Below are 16,803 nucleotides of genomic sequence, written 5' to 3' on the forward strand. Positions count from 1 at the left end.
TCTTGATTTCACATGAGCAAATGTGGTAATTTATGGATCAAGAACATCAATCATTTTTGAAGAATTATACCTATCTACTCATTTCAAATGAAAGGAAACTCTTCAATATTAAATAAAACTTTTTTTCAAATTGTTGAAATCTTAAAATATACAAGAATAAGATTTAGGATTTGAACTGAATAAGTCAGCTTAGAATTCCTTGTCAAATAAAAAATAATTGTGGACCTTATTTGGGAAAGTCTTCAAAAATAGAGTATAAAAATAATTCATATACTTTTTGAAGAAGTTGAAAAATGTTAGTGACAGCAGCTGTTGTACATTAAATTTATGAACCATGACATTCTGACTCTGGCAGAAGCCAGAGAACTAAAAAATTACACAGGCTAAAGAGCCATCTTTAATTCACACCTCCTTAAACTCCATTATAACAGTCAAAGACTTTCTAAATTGTGTTGGGGGAGTTCTGATCAAATCAGTTCATATTTCCATCTCTCATTCCACTCATTTTGGTTTAAGGATTTTTTAGAAACTGGAAAAATTGCACAGTAGAACTTTAATAACTAATGCTAGTGTTGCTTTCCTGCCCAATTGTTCCAGGTTTCCCAAAGCATGCAGTATCTTCTTTGATGTTGTTTCATTTTCAGTGGTCACTGTTGCACTTAAAAAGGTGCAGTCTTGTTTGCAGAGGTCAAGCAGGAGATTTATATACCATAAACCAGAGGGGTTCAGTATCTGAATCTGAAGGAAGTAAGGGTATTTGATTCTGGAACGGGCACCCCCCTTTTTAAGGGCCACTCCTTAAAGAGTTCATCCTTTTTCTGGCATTTTGCAGTAACACATGATTGCGCTCTGTTGCTGCCTCCTTAATTCAAATACATATTTCTGTGATCCTGTGCAGCTACTGTGCACAGTTCCTTCAAGGAGCAGCTGATAGGCACAGGGAGGGTGACCACAGGAGATCTGAAGTGTCCCTACCCACTTTGGATCTGAACATTGCACAAGAAACCATGGCTGGGATAATCATAAATTATCTTTGCAAGGAAGAGGTGTTTTTTGGAAGGATGCCCAGCCTAGAGATAGCATTTACAGGGAGGGAGAATGGCTTTCTTTGTTAAAGGTTGCAGGTTCAATTCTTGACATTTAAAGGATGACCCAGCAGAGAACAGAGAGGATTCTTTTCCCCAAAATCATCCTCAGTGACAGGGATTGTCTGGGAAAGCCAAGTGGAAGACCTCCAACTTCACTTCCTCACCTGCTACTCCGCTGGAATGCGCGGGTCTTCTTCTCAGTCTGTTCCTTCTGTCTTAAGACCTCCAGTTCTGCTACATCTGTGCTCTGCCCCTTGGCTGAACGGGTCTGCCCTGCAGCTGCCAATTGCTCTGGATTCTATTGGGAACACTGTTCTTAGTTTCTTCCAGCAATCCAAGCAATGTTTATTCACCTTCTTCCCTCAAATCCACATACCCCAGCAGAAAGCAAACCAACAGAAGCTGCATTAGATAAGACAGCTTTTGTCTCCCCACAATGGTGAAGCAGCTCTTTTAAAAATGTTAATGACAGCAGCTGCTCTAGGTTAGATTGATGAACAATGACATTCTGACTCTGAAAGAGACCAGCCAGAAACAGAGGATTAAAAAGTTACATGGGCTAAAGAGCCATCTTTTCTAATAGAAGGTACAACTATCGATCTTTTTGACAGGTCATCTATCTCTCAGCCACATTTTCCCTCTTCCACTTTCTGAAGCTGTAAAAGCTTCAAGTGCCACAATCTCTTTGGATTTCCAACCTAGAAACACTGTGCCTCTTGCTGCCACCTGCAGAAATTTCATTTCTGGTATGAACAGACTTGCTTGCTTACCTGGTCACGGAACATAAGGGAGATTATCTCCAGCACATGCAGACTCCACTGCTGTTCACTCGGGGAGCTGGCCAAGAATTTGAGCAAATCATCCATCCCGCTCATGTGCATAGCCCAGAGCACCTGATCATGGATGTTGGCATCATCGTCAATGTTCTATGGGAGAGATCAGATGGGCCTGACCACTAGAATAAGGGAATTTTCAATCACAAGAAAGCACAGCACCCATTTTGCTCAGCCTCATGCCACTATGCAGTAGGCAGTGTGTCCCACTAAGACACCCATGCCCATTTTCTCAGTGCACAGGTAATGGTCTTTGGGAATGTCCTTGAGAAACAGGAGGAGAAAGAGCCACAGCCAGGGCAACAAGCAGAGAAGAGATACTCCAGCCCATGGAAGGAATGGAGAACGCATCTCACAACGGACCCTCCCTCGTGCTCTGGAACGTAAAGGCGAGGGGGGAGGGATGTGCTTTCAGACTAGGGAGGTTCTGTTATTATAACCTTACAATAAAGGTAGCGTTAGTACTCATGATATTTATTGGTTTCTTATCTGGACTACCTTGAAGGGCTGATAGCACAGAAACCTCCCACCTCATATAAAAGAAGAGCTGGCAGGACAGACACAGTAATAAAGACCATGTTCTACTCCATATGTTAAGAAAAAAGGGAAACCACGATGAGAGCATTCTGGACAAGAGCATGTTATCCCACATCTTTTTCTTTGGCTCTTCTGCTATATGATTCAGTTGAAGTATACTGCCTGCCTAAATAACCAATATTCAAACCACACAAGAAGCAAGGCATTATTTGCTAAGCTTAAGGCAAGCCCCAACACCTAAAAGAAACATGGAGAGTGATACAGCAGTACTACAGTGAGTTGTTGAGACAATGCAGATGAAACACTGGATAGGAAACTTCTGATTCTCTAAATACCATTAATATCACCTACAACAGCACCAGCTAGCATAACTTAATGAGGGAGCGATGCTGGAAGCCCAGGTTCCTCTTATCTGCAGATATATGCTTGTACTGTATTTTTACTCCCATGCGCTGTTCTAGGCTGGCATTTACCCAGACAGAACCAGTGCCAGCCTTTCACACCAATACCTTCTCTTCGTCAGGATCAGCTGGCACATGCAGCACATTGCGCACCAGAAGCAAGATGCGCTCAATTAACAGGTTATCTTCTTCCTGGCGCTGCTCCCAGTCCTAAGATGAGAAAGAGCAGATCATCATAAAAGATGCACACATGCACACGCGCGCGCACACACACATATATATATTGGGAGCACATGAAAGAGATGAACTCAAGAAGCAGGCTGTTGTGTTCACTGGCCCCACCCCAGTCTTGTCCAATAAAGTCTTGTCTCCTTTCACAACCCTTCCTTCTCCTTGAGCCACCTCCCTTTTGATTTGGGAAATGGCTCCAAATGAAACTCACCAGCTGCAGCAGATCATACAGCTTCTCACTCAACACCCCAAAGACCTTCTCGTTGGCAAATGCCTAGGGATTGGAAAAAAATATATTAGGATTCCCCGGAGACAGAGCAATCCCAGAAGAGCAAGGCAAGACCCCAAAACAGGCTACAAAGACTTGGCATAGAAACTACTACCTGCTTCTTCCCTTTGTAATCTGCCTTTTGTTTATCTTTACATTTTCTTAAACTTCACCCCCCTTGGTGTTCTTCAAGTTAGCTGCTATACCAGAAGCTACAATCCTTCCTTCCTTCAATGACCTTTACTTTACATACAGCAAAGTTTACTGTAGAAAGCTTCACGCACAACTACAAAGAGCACTGCCACTCAGAAAAGCAGGGTATATTTCTCATTATCCTGTTATCCCCCAAACAATGGAACAGGGGACTGGAGAACACCTCCCACTCACTTCTTTGTAAGCCTGCAGGTAAGAGACAATCTGCAGGAAGTGATGGCGGAAGTTAACATCCTGGGGGATTTTTCCAAAGCAGAGGATAGCTGGCTGAGTTAAATTTACCATTAATCTAGGAAAATAAAACACAGAGACTATGTCAATGATTGTAACATAAAGCCAACTCATCATTAATCCACTTCAGCATTAAAACACTTTATAAGTACCTTAAAGCTATATTTCCCCACTGACAAATTTAAGCAATAAATACATTTCTACACTGATATTAATATTAGTCCTTAACTAATCATTTGGAATGGCTTTCTCAGTATTTCCTTTTTGTAAGTATTTTTCAGTAGTGATTTCTTAATTGCCACCTATTTAACACACAGTTCCAGTTCAGAGTTTGGTTAAGTTTTAAATTTAAATGCATAGTGGCTTGACCCAGACTGGGATCGCCATGTGTAACAAATAGGAAGTCATTCTATTAATCTTTTTATTTTTTAAAAATTACATATTTCTTGCATGGGATTAAAAAAAATCCCCTGGAGATTCTTTCTTTAAACTCCATATTGGCATGGCAAAGGATTTAATTTTCTAAATAGGTTAGACTTCTGCCTTTTCATTCTCTAAGGTCCAACCTGGATTGCCTTCACCTCTAGAAATAAAAAAAAATGGTATGGCAGCTGCATGCTACATATTTTGAAATTTGGTTCTTAGAAGGATCTTATAGTTCCTCCTCCCAGCACAATTAAATTAGTCTCCCTCCATACCATATCCAGGCCTGCAGTTAGATTAAATTAATTTATAATTTGCTTCATCCAGAAACAAAAGATGAGATGCCACCATATCTTGCTGAAAAATGGATCTGTTAAGCTCTCTTGATTCTGTGATGGCTAAAATAACGGGATAGAAATGGTTTTATTCAGGACACTTTCTCCAAATGGTCCATCCTCCAGGTGTGTAGAGTTCAATTCCCAACTGGCTGAGGAAACAACAGATGTATATATTCTTTGGGGCTCTAATAAGATTCAGGTAAAATTCTTGGTCATGTGGTATATTTTAAGAAATACACGGATTTCAAACTGACCATGTTCGGATATAAAAAATTGCCACAGCATAGACACCCATCAGTCACATTTATACCTAGAGCCCTCAATTGTTTGGGACTAAAATTATCATAATCTCTTGCCAGTGACCAGAGAGTTATGTCTTATGGGATATAACAAGACCAGGCATGGATTGTTCCCTGATCTCTGTAACACACACTCCTTCATTGTTATCTGCTACTGACCTTCTTCATACTTAAAACCTTATATTAACTATAACTAATAATCGTTCCTCTGATCTTCTTCCACATACCTCACATTGCCATTCCTACCTGATGACAGCATCAAACAGCTGTTTATCTTGAGGGTACTGGTTGATAATAGGGATCAGGTCATTTTGTAGAATCTGAGCAGCTCCCAGCTGTTGCCGGATATCCCGAGTCTCATCTTCATGGCGCAGATAGCGGATTAAATCTTTCACGCTCTCTGGAGGAATTCAAGCCAAATAGGGGACAAAGCTCAAATGGGTACAAAGCTAGAAGTCACAGAATTGCTATCCCAGTATATGTATTAGTTATACTAATATACTATGCACTAATAAAGCCGCCCAGAGTCACCCTCTGGGGGAGATGGGCAGCATATAAATTTAATAAATAAATAAAATAAATAAATGCTAAAGGAGGGGTAGGCACCAAGTGGCTATGCTGTCGAACTTCGACTCCCATCATACTTTACCATAGCTGGCTAGGATTGATGAGAGTTAGAGTAACAACATCTGGAAGGTAACAAATTGTTCACACATTTAACAGTTTACTTTAGGATCAAAGTTTTAGGACTAGAGAATTAAGCCATTTTGTGTTCTGGGACCATCCGAAGAAAGATGAAGAGCAGACAACTCCTAACTTTTTCAAAACTGAAACCAAAAGTTAGAAAGGCTCTTTTCAGAACTCAGGTTTTTCCTACTTCGTGATTTAGGTGCCTCCATCTAACAGTCAATAGCTTATGCCGTCCTCCAATATATACCTCCCAGTCTTGATCTCTCACCTATACAGTCTGGTTCTTTATGGTAGGTGTCCCCTTCTAAGAATCCAAGGGCACTGCAAGTTGCTAGGAGTTCACAATTCATCATGTACAAGTCCATAAATCTCAGACTAAGAAAAAGAAGGGAGTCTGCAGAGAACAGAGAGACAGTTTAGTTGTGCAATAAGAGCCGAACAATTCATAAAGCAAGAAAATAACTTGATGAAACAAATCAGTACTTGTTTAACATCTATTATAGAAGCCTGCAAAAATCCAAAGCAGTTCTGATGTTAGAGTTTTTACTAATGTCAAGGTATTTTAAGATTTTACATGGATCTATCCATTGTTGGTGTTTTACATTCCAGATCTGGTGTTAAAAGAAATGAGGGATGACTTAGCAAACTAGCCTTTTAATGTTTATTTCTTAAATTAGAATTATAACAATTTTTTTTTAAATGTGTGGGATAGGGTTGCAACAAGCCAGTAGGCTTTATTATGTGCTAGTCTGTCTCCCCTGTTCATGTATTAGAGACATGGAGAACATGGTCATAAAAGAAGTTTGAGGTATCTGGAAGACATATTAAGCAATTTCATGACTTTCAATGAAATAATATTCACTTCTGGTAGAAATCCCAATTTGCAATTAATATACTTCCTAAACCAAAGTATCATAAAATAAACCAGCTTCTTTTATGGCTCCACCTATATTCCAGTTTCCAAATCATTATAGTGGCAAATAACAATGTGAAATGTATCATATTACTCTAGAGGGCTACCACTGCCATTCTTATCTGAATTAAGCTCCACTTATCCATGCACGTGTATATGCTTATTTTTGGTTCTACCCATTGACTTCAAAATCAAGTCCCACTGAAATTAACAGGCTTATCTTTAAAAATACTAACTACTGTATATGTAGAATTGTACAATACAGCTGAAAACATATGTGAATTTTCTGGAAATAAGACTATGCTGTTTTAAGACAAAGATCTAGAAAACAACTCTGGGAGCCTACACACAGGGAAAAATCAGGTCCCATTGGGTTTATCCCACATGTTTTTTCCCCAAGGGATGTTCTTAACAGCAAAATTTCCCAGTCAAGAGAAACAATGCCATCCAACAATGAAGTAACTTGATACTGTTTTGTACAGCTCTTCAACACCTTGGGTTTGATTTCAATAACGCCCTTTGAAGTGTGTGGAACAGGAATAAAGCACCTGACTCCAATTCTTGAAAGCAGCCCCATCATTTCCCATGTTCCCCCTGCAGCTATCACATGACCTAGGAACAAATACACCTGTGTTAAAAAGCTGCAAAGTGTTATTATCTCTGTGCCTCTGAATGCTCCAAATTATATTTTAGGAATCCAATCCAAAGCATTGCATAGCTCTATTGTTTTATAGTCATATTAATGCAGAGCAAATTAGGTAAAAACTTAAACACTTGCTAATTCATTAGTGTGCAACTGGCTATTAGATAAACATGATGAAGCTCCTTCTTTGCACTCCTTATTGAGTTAAATCTATACATGTAGTCCCTATTCTGTGTCCACTTACTGTCCTAAAAATTAATTAAGTGGTCAAGTACAACATACTTATAATCTAAGCCCCCGTGCATGTGACAAATTTCAAAAGCCAGCTACTGTGTTTCTATAACACATCAAACCAGAAACCAAATAACCGCATTTTAACCTTACATGAACCCAAACCCATATGGTTGGTTTATGATTCAATATATCATGTGAACAGAGAAAACTACAGGTAAGAGTAACCTTAGAACTCAGCCAATATATTTGCTTTTTTTTTTTTTTTTTTGTAGAAACCTATCCCTGCTAGTCTATGGACAGAAAAGGGCATACTTACTTTCTCCTTATAGAGCAAGAAACAAATAAGCAAAATCTCTCCACTTCCAAAGATAAAGGTTGGCTACCAAGCCCAACAAAAACATGGGGGCTGCCAGCTCAGACCATCAGTTTAGTAAAAACATTTAGGAAATCCTGTTTCAAGTCTACCTTCAACCATGGGTCAGTCAGTCAAGCTTTATTATTGCAATTACAAATCAAATAGTCTCAGCCATAGGAGATTTAGGGCCAGTCACTCTTTCAGTCCAGCCTTTCTCTCAAAGCTGCTGTTAGGGGAAAAAAATTGGAAGAGGATATGCCATGTAGGTCACCTTCTCCTGGAGGAAAGATAGGATATAAATCCAACAAACAAATAATAAAGATACCAAAATAGACATCATCCTCCAGCCCCCATGAATCCTGCATTCTGGCAGCAACAGAGAATGGCTCCTCCGTTATCTGTTCATAGGTTCTTTAATAAACAAAATAAAAGCAAATCATCAAACTAGGTTTTCATACTGATTAGACATTTCCTGGACAGGTAATAAGGTAATGCACATATGTGTATGTGCACTCTATGCCAAGCAGCTCAGCCTTGATCCCCAAACAAGAAGAGCCAAATGAAATTTGGGGCAACCCACTGTCTAAATAAGTTTGCAAGAGAGCAAATCATTCTTGGGGGCTAAAGATCAGAAACAATAGACTTTCCCCCATCAGCTCCTTATAAACTACTGCACAACTTATTTACCAGCCAAATCTTCTACCTCCTGTGACCTTCATGCACACAAACTCCTCAGATAAGGTACTGCTGCAATCCTTCCAAACTTCCAGAGGCTGTGAGAGAGGGGCAGACAAACGGAGAGACTGCTGGGGACAACAGGTCCGACTGCATCTAGCAACACCCTCTGACTCCTTAAAAAAGGCTGTGTGGTGGTGGTGGGGAGGGATTACTTGTTTTCTCCACCCACATCTGCCAAGTCAATTCCTTATTTCCCAAGTCCTAGCTCCTGCTTTGTTCACACTGCTTTCAAGACAACAGCATAACCTGGTTTACATAACTGGTCCACTTACCCAGTCTGCTATAGGGATCTAACCTACTTTCCAACAATCTGGGAGGTAATATAGCCAAGGTCACTATGCATAAATGTTGGAGAATGGAAAATGCACAAATATGCTGCAGAACCATGTTAGAAGTACATGAACGATGAGTAACATAACAGTTAAGAGATTGAACTGGGGAGACTAAGGTTCAAGACCCACTTCAAACTTACCAGGTAATTGTGGGCCACTCACATTTTCTCAGTGCAGCCCCCCTCAACATTGTGGAAATAAAATTAGGAAACTCCTCTATGTATTACAGCTGCATGGCCCTTTGGAAATAATTTGGAATAGGGGCTCCAGAGAAGGCAGGAGCAGCAGTGTTTTTTTATCAGAATCATGCAGCTGCTTTAAAGAGTTTCAGGCAGGACATAGTACAACACAGAGGTAGAACCACCCACCCCTTTGACATCATCTTCTAAAACCTGTCTATCATTGTCAGAATTACTAAGAGATCCATGAAACTCAGTAGCATTACATTTTTCTTCAGAGATATGCAGTTTACTGGTACAATCACCTTGGTTTCAGTATTTGATTGACAGGCTTTCAAGATTCTGTTATTATACCCTACAACAATATAGTAGCATTCCTGGAATCCTATCAGTGTCCTGACGTGTCCTACCTCAAAAGGCTGACAAGTCCAATATCTAGGGTACCAATTAAACCAGGGAAGGCTCTCTTAGAGAAGAGATTTCATAGAACTGTTTTCTCTCTTGACTTGGTCATTCCAAAACATTAACTTCCTTCTGCTTTAACCTTCCTTTGGTCATACAACTTGTGGGTTTTGGATTGCTGTCTTGCTGCATGACCCACTTTCTCTTAAGCTTCAGTTCATGGACAAATATCCTGACATTTTCCTATAGAATTTCCTGGTACAATTCAGAATTCATAGTTCCATCAATGATGGCAAACTGTCCTGATCCAGAGACAGCAAAGCAGACCCAAACCAGGATACTGCCACATTTCACAGATGGGATAAGATGCTTATGATGGAATGCAATGTTTGCCTTTCACCAAACATAATGCTTTTCATTCAAGCCAAAAAGTTCTATTTTGGCCTCATCCACCCACAGAACATTCTTCCAATAGCTTTCTGGCTTATCCATGTGGTCTTTCACAAGGTATAGACATGCAGCAACATCTTTTTGGAAAGCAGTGGCTTTCTCCTTGCAACCCATGCACACCATTGTTGTTCCGTGTTCTCTTGATGGTGGTCTCAGGATATTCGCCAACACAAGAGATGCCTTTAGTTCCTTAGACATTACCCTGGTGTTATTTCAGATCTCCCAGACCATTACATGCCTTCCTTTTAGCGTGATGTTGTTTGGTTGACCACTCCTGGGGAGGGTAACAAGTATTGAATTGCCTCCATTTGTACACAGTCTGGCTGACAGTGGACTTGTAGAGTCCAAAATCTTTGGAAATAGTTTTGTAACCTTTTCCAGCCTGGTGAGTATCAACATCCGTTTTTTGAGGTCTTCAGAAATCTCCTTTGTTCAAGCCATGACACACTTCCACATACCTGTATTCTGAAGATCAGACTTTGATAGTAAATACCCAGAGTTCTATTCTTTAAATAAGGCAGGATCTCCCACACTCCCACCTGGTTATCATCCCATTGATTAAAACATCTGACTCTAATTTCCCCTTCAAATGAACTGATAATCCTAGAGGTTCACATATTTTTGCCACACACAAATATGTAGTTTTAGATCATTTTCCTCAATGACAAACATAATGTTTTTGACTCAATTGTTTAACTGGGTTCTCTTTATCTAGTTTTATGACTTGTGTGGAGAAGAGACCATGTTTTAGGTCATATTTATGCAGAAATACTGAAAATTCAAAAAGGTTCACAAATTTTAAAGCACCATGTACATACTAGTTTCCCAGATTTTTTAAAAAATCTAAAAGCATAATTGACATTCCAACACATTTGGAGGGAAGCAGGTTGGGAAAGATTGATACAGCATGTTGACTAAAAGACTAAGCTGTGAACTATCAAAAACACTGGCTCATAATGAAGGCTCCTTGGTTAATTTCCTCTCAATATGGAAAAAAAACCCTGATCACCCTGCTTTACAACGTTGTTTTTAAGATCACCAATAAACTATATTTGTATGGTGATTCAAACTCTATACAAAAGCTTAAAAGCAACAAGTAAACAACATCAGTTCAAAGCAATACCTGAAGCTTAGAGGAAAAAGGTAACTAATGTAAGTACAATGAAAAAATGCTGAGAAGTTACCAAAAAAAGGCATTGTGTAGACACACAGTAAATGCTTAAAAACACTTTTGGTGGCAGGTGAGGAAAATGAAAACCCCGCTGAAGATGCTTTTCAGCAGTAATTGGCCTCAATTGCAACAATGCAGCTGCATTGATCCATGACTCTCCTGTGAGCCCCCAAGTGTTCAGGAAGGACAATTCATGTGATATGCAGGTGGTTGAAACCCAGTTCCATTCAAGCTTCTGAGAAAAGTGCTCCTCTGGAAATGAATGAGACAGGCAAGAGCCTATCAGAAGACACAGGACTGAGTTACACAACAAACCTCATTCTCAGCTGAACTCCACACTGCTCTGCACTAACAATGCCAGACGAATACAAAAAGGAAAAAAGAAAAAAAAATGGGTCAAGGAAGAACCCCTCCCTACAACATTTCCAGACTGGCATCAGGTCTTTGAAGAGACATGCAAAGCTCAACAAAATGCTTACAATGTGGTAAAAAAATGCTTTCTTTTTGGTCCAAATAAATTTGACCAGGTGCGAGAAACTCACAAGCCTGGACATCACTCACTTACACAGCTCTTTACTTTTTACAGTAAAACTTTGATTTAATGGACCATTTGGGGGGAAGGAGTATCCACTGTATCTGAATTTATATTTTTGATAATAATTTACATCATTTGCATAATTACAATTCACGTTTTTATGTATTTTGCATCAATTATGTCATTATACAAGTGACAAAATTGATGCAAATAATGTAAATAAATTGTACCAACTGCTCTGTCTGTTGTTTTGGGGTGAAGTCCAAAATAAAAATTTATCCATTGCTTCTGAAGTCCACTGAATGGAGATCTGAGGACCTTTCTTGTACCACAAGCTGTTATTTCCACCATCACCAGCAGTTTTTTCCTTGTGCAAATTGGTCTTTTCCACATAACATGTAAAATAAGTGATTAAATTAAAAATGTTTCTATTATTGATAGGTAGGTAGGTAGGTAGGTAGGTAGGTAGGGAAAAAAATCCTCTCTCATCCCTATGGGTGGTATGTGCCTTCCTCAATCTTGGGTCCTCTACCAGAGGCCTGGGAGTTTGAGGGTTCTGCGCAGTATCTTAGCTGTTCCTAGCACTGTACTCTTCTGGATAGAGAGCTATGTTCTTGATTTTATTTATAAGGAAAAGGAATCTATTTTATATGTACTAATCATGTGAATTAGTATAAAAAAGTAATTTCTACGTATGTTGAAAAGGTAATGTTAAACTTTTGGATCATTTTGAATTTTTAAAATACTTTACAAATAACATCATGCTTTTAGATCCTTTGAACTTTTAAATTTTTTATTAACAAATAATATACTTTTTCAGCATAGGCATCAAATATCATGGTTGCAGTACAGAACTCTAAGACCTTGTAAATTGCAGTGATATCTGAAAAGTAAAATGAGTCACATGAAGATGCTTCTAAATAACTAGTACAGCTAATCCTCCTCATGCAGATTCCTCCAAATGAGCCACAACTGAATACGTTCAGATAAGTCAAAATCACTTAGCAAAATAATTAAACCTTATGACTTAGCATGATGCATAATCTCAATCACTGCCAAATACATCATATGAACTTTGTCACCAGAATACGTAAGACTGGACACTAAAACCTTTATTCTGACTAGGATACTGTCAAAATGAAAAAGATTTTTCCTACTGCAAAAAAGTTTGGTTCCTCTTCCTATTTCAAATGCAGAGTGGAAACTCAATTCCATATTTTAAACGTGGGGTATTGCCATATCAAAAGTTTAGATATGAGATTTCCATATATTAAAATAGCCAGAAATTCTAGTCAAATACTCTTGTTCTGTCAGTTCTGCTTCAGCAATCTAACTTTTAAAATATTGACAATTGTTTAAAAACTTAGCAACAGTTAATTCACTTATAATTGCATTTATATAAGCAAGAGTTAGCCATTTTTGTAATATCATTATGTTCTACAACATTCTTGTGATGCTGAATTTTTAAAATAAATCATTTTCACGTCTTAAAAATAAATTGATTTAAAAGACTAGTCTACTTATAGTCCCAAGGACATTTAAACTACCAACACTTTGCTTTCTCTCACAAATTATCATTAACAATTCAGGGCAAAAAGTATACTTGGAAACCATGGATCGGTTAGTCTGGACTAACCTCATTTGATGATTGAAAATATGAGAATGAATATTGCAACGCTGATTGGCTAGCACAGATCATGCTATGTCTTTCAAACACACAAGTTTTATTCAAGCTGTGTAAAGAAAAAAGCAAGCAGAGCACAGAGCCTTCTGCTGGCATTCTAGAAAGGTAGTTGTGTTAGTCTCTTTTAACAAAAAGAAAGAAGTCTGTGAATCTAGCTTTTCTGGGCTAGATTATACTTCCTCAGAAAACTCAGAATTACATGCGAATATGTGACACATGCATATTTTTCAGGGTGTGAAAATTATATACAGTGAGATCAGAAGGGCTTGCAATATAGGATACAGTACTGTAATTATACAGGTGATGACTTAGGTGTACTTGTATTGATGACTGATACATATTTGTCCCTATTCAAAGGGACAAATATGTATGGAAAGAATTGAATCTCTTGATGAGTTTTACTTCAGCTCTTTCGTGTTGAAGCCTATCTTTGTTCTAAAATTGCCACCTGAAGGTCAGTGACAGAGAAATTTAGGGAGACAGTTATGTCTCACCCGCTCTTTCTTAATATTGTCATGTCTGGTTGCAGAATATTCAAAAAAGACACAAAAATCTATCAATTTGTCTGCCATACAATTCAGTGTGATATATGCCATAATTTATCAGAATAAAAAGAGGCACCTTTCTTATGCCCCTAAAGTTCTGTGATCACACACAAGTTAAAACAAAATAATTGGGAGCTGGCATGCAACAAAGTGCCAACTTCCATCACCATCACTGTCAAGATTGTCTCTGGTCAACGTGATGGTATCTTATCTGTGTTTATTAATTTCATTACATAAATTGTGCTTGTTTCTCCCCCATTCCCACCCCATGTTAATGTTTAGTCTGTGTCACTGATTACTGCTGAACACCAACTTTTCTGCCTTTTGTGACATGGGAATGGAGGATGACCTAAATTTATTACCCCCTGCAATCCAAGACTCTCAGCAGTTCACAATAATGAAAGATATAAAACACCTACAATAAAAAGTTAAAATCATATATTTATAAAATCTGAAGACTATAGTGTGGTCAGCCTACGTGTCATGAACCACTCCAGGCCACTCTAGAACAACAAGTTTTCAATAGTTTCCGAAAGGCCAAAACTGTGTCAACCTCAGTTCATGTGAGAAGGTGTTTCAAAGTAAAAGTGCTGCCATAAAATAGCTAGCTATGGGCCTCCTTGGTTTGTACCACACAGAAATGGGGACTGCCAGCCATTTCTCTCGGACCTACAAGCCCAGCAGGTCAATTCTGGTAGAAGGCGGTCCTGAAGATACTTCAATACCAAGTTATATAGAGGTTCATGGGTAACAAGTAGCAGCTTGAATTGTACTTGGAAGCTGTACAGAAGCCAGTGCAATGCTCAGAGCACAAGTTTCATCTATTCATGGTTGCAAGTGCCAGCTAATAAACAGGACACTGTATTCTGGACTATTGAAACTTCCAGGTGGTCTTCATGGGCAGCCCTATATAGAATGCACTGCAGTAATCCAGCCTTGTGGTGATGAGGATATGAGTTACAGTACTGTTGTGAGGTGCTCCCACCTTAGGGCACACCTTGGCCAAACCTTGCCACCCTAGCCAAACCTTGACAAAAGCCACTCTAGCCACCTGCCCATGAAGCAATAGCTGTAAGTCCAAAGGAACTCCCAAATTATGGATCTGCTTTTTTGGAGATAGCACTATTCCCTGAAGAGACACCAGCACTATTGAGCACCTCAGTGAACAAATAACAGCTCCTCCGTCTTGCTGGAATTCAACTTCAGCCTCTTTTATCCCATTCACACCCAACAGCCTCCGAACACCTCTAGGTACACAGCAGTGCTTTGCCCAAATTACCTCTTTCCCCTTCCATCAGATGGGTGTTTGCTCAAACAACTGTCCAAAGTTTTAGAAATCAGACACCACCTCTGCCTTGTGCTCCATTCTTAGTTACTTTTCTTTCAACTTCAGGAAATGGATATTTTCAAACAGGCAACTACAGCAACGAATTTGTGAATGACAAATGTCAGCCCCACCCACAAGACCATACAATACACTCTTAAAATTCCGCTATACTGAAATTGCTGGGGAATCCTGTCCTATTACCTTAGGCGTTCTTTAAGGTATACCTCAAGGTTCTTCATGCTTTTTCCTGTAGCTAACAGCCAATCAGCAAATGTCAAGCATTAATCCCATGACTCACTGGCTTCTCCATCAGACTGCCACTCAGTTGTTTTCCTGCCTTGCTATGTCCCTTGGAAATCATTACATTAAGACAAAAATAAAAAGGCTGCATCACCAAAATCAGAATATATGTCTATGTAAGTAAAGCTATGTATTCTTCTTCCCTTCCAAGTTGGGGGCCAGGGGGGAGAATGTAATTCAGAACTACTTTTAAAAAGAATCCACTGTTTTCCATTTTCAAATAGTAGCTTAGAATAGTAAAATAAATATGGGAAGATAGGAGGTGCTGTGGTTAAATCCAAGCAGGGAAAAGTTCTCAGCATCTGCACCACTGGGCAGAAATTCATACCAGCATGAAATTGGCTACTGCCATCCTGCCCCCGTAGGCATCCCCGGGGGCAGGTCAAAATCAGCAAGATGGCTGATGGAGTGTCAAAATGCAAGCCCCAGCCCTTTTGAACATTATGTGACATTGATACATCGTGGGGCAGGGCTTGCATCACAGCCCTCTGTCTACCATCTTACTGATTCTGACACCCATCCCTGCAGGTGCCTGTTACTATTTATAATGCACTGCACGTATCTGAATTTTCTCCAAGGTAAGAGTGACAATAAATTACACACCTCAAGGCTGCTCTTAGATGACACTGAAATAAGGGGGAAAACATTATTTAACACAATTCAGACAGAATATGTAAGCCTGTCTATCTAATGGGCTAGGGATGTGATGAAGGCAACAACTTTGGGACATGGCAGGAAAAAGTGCTGTGAAGGCATGTTTGCTGTTGTTAGGTACAAGTGAGGAAAAGAACAGATACCTAGAAAGAATGAAATGAGTGTGAGCGCTTCATGAATTGCCAGTTTATAAGATCATGGCAAACAGGTAGAAATTACCAGCCACAGCATGATCTAACAAAAAGACCAGTCTTAGTCTGACCACCACATTTCCAATTTATTTCTGTAAGTACCTGCCTATTTTCCTTCTGCGTTTTTAATCTAAATTATAAGATTCTTCCTACCTCTCTAAATTATAAAAATCTTCCTACCTCTCTTAACTTTCACCAACTTGTGATCTCCAGATCACTAGGTTACAGCACCTAAAATTCTCAATCAGTACTGGGCACCCCTCAGTTTACCCATGTTACATGGCTGCTGCACTGGCTTCATTTCTTTCTGAGTGTCCTACATGGCAGAGGGCCAGATTATTTCTTGGACTACCTCTCCTGGAGGGTATCTGCCCATTCCGTTAGACCAGGCAGGCTGGGCACACTCCAAGTTCCGTTCATTAAGTGTTGCTATTTAGTGGGACCTAGGAAGCGTGCCTTTTCTGTAGCAGCCCTGCCCTGTGGAATACCGTTCCCCCAGGATCCAGCAGACCCCCATCCTTTTAGCCTTCCGAAAAGCTATAAAGGGCTGGCTTTTCCCCCAGGCACTGGGATAGGGTGAGGTTGGAACCCAAGGATT

At 39.5% G+C, this 16,803-nt stretch overlaps 1 protein-coding gene across 4 annotated transcripts in view; it reads right to left on the reverse strand.

Annotated features, from left to right (window-relative positions):
* Window positions 1–16,803, reverse strand: part of TIMELESS (timeless circadian regulator) — a 50,031-nt gene that overhangs the window by 27,915 nt on the left and 5,313 nt on the right. For 2 of the 4 annotated variants that reach the window (XM_025175077.2, XM_025175076.2), the window contains exons 1-8: window positions 8,385–8,521; window positions 5,821–5,946; window positions 5,109–5,262; window positions 3,746–3,860; window positions 3,302–3,364; window positions 2,968–3,069; window positions 1,859–2,014; window positions 1,253–1,386 (exon numbers count right to left, since the gene is read on the reverse strand). In XM_025175077.2, coding sequence (XP_025030845.2) covers window positions 1,253–1,386; window positions 1,859–2,014; window positions 2,968–3,069; window positions 3,302–3,364; window positions 3,746–3,860; window positions 5,109–5,262; window positions 5,821–5,917 — 821 coding nt within the window. In that variant the 5' untranslated portion in view covers window positions 5,918–5,946; window positions 8,385–8,521. Of the gene's footprint in view, window positions 1–1,252; window positions 1,387–1,858; window positions 2,015–2,967; window positions 3,070–3,301; window positions 3,365–3,745; window positions 3,861–5,108; window positions 5,263–5,820; window positions 5,947–8,384; window positions 8,522–16,803 lie in introns of those variants that run through there. The other 2 variants (XM_025175075.2, XM_088138148.1) reach the window with 1 other exon arrangement.

Source organism: Python bivittatus, unplaced genomic scaffold (assembly GCF_059951505.1).
Source record: "Python bivittatus isolate LINGU-HERP-01145 unplaced genomic scaffold, Pbiv_v1 ctg000220_np1212, whole genome shotgun sequence".
In the NCBI taxonomy this organism is placed as follows: Eukaryota; Metazoa; Chordata; class Lepidosauria; order Squamata; family Pythonidae; genus Python; species Python bivittatus.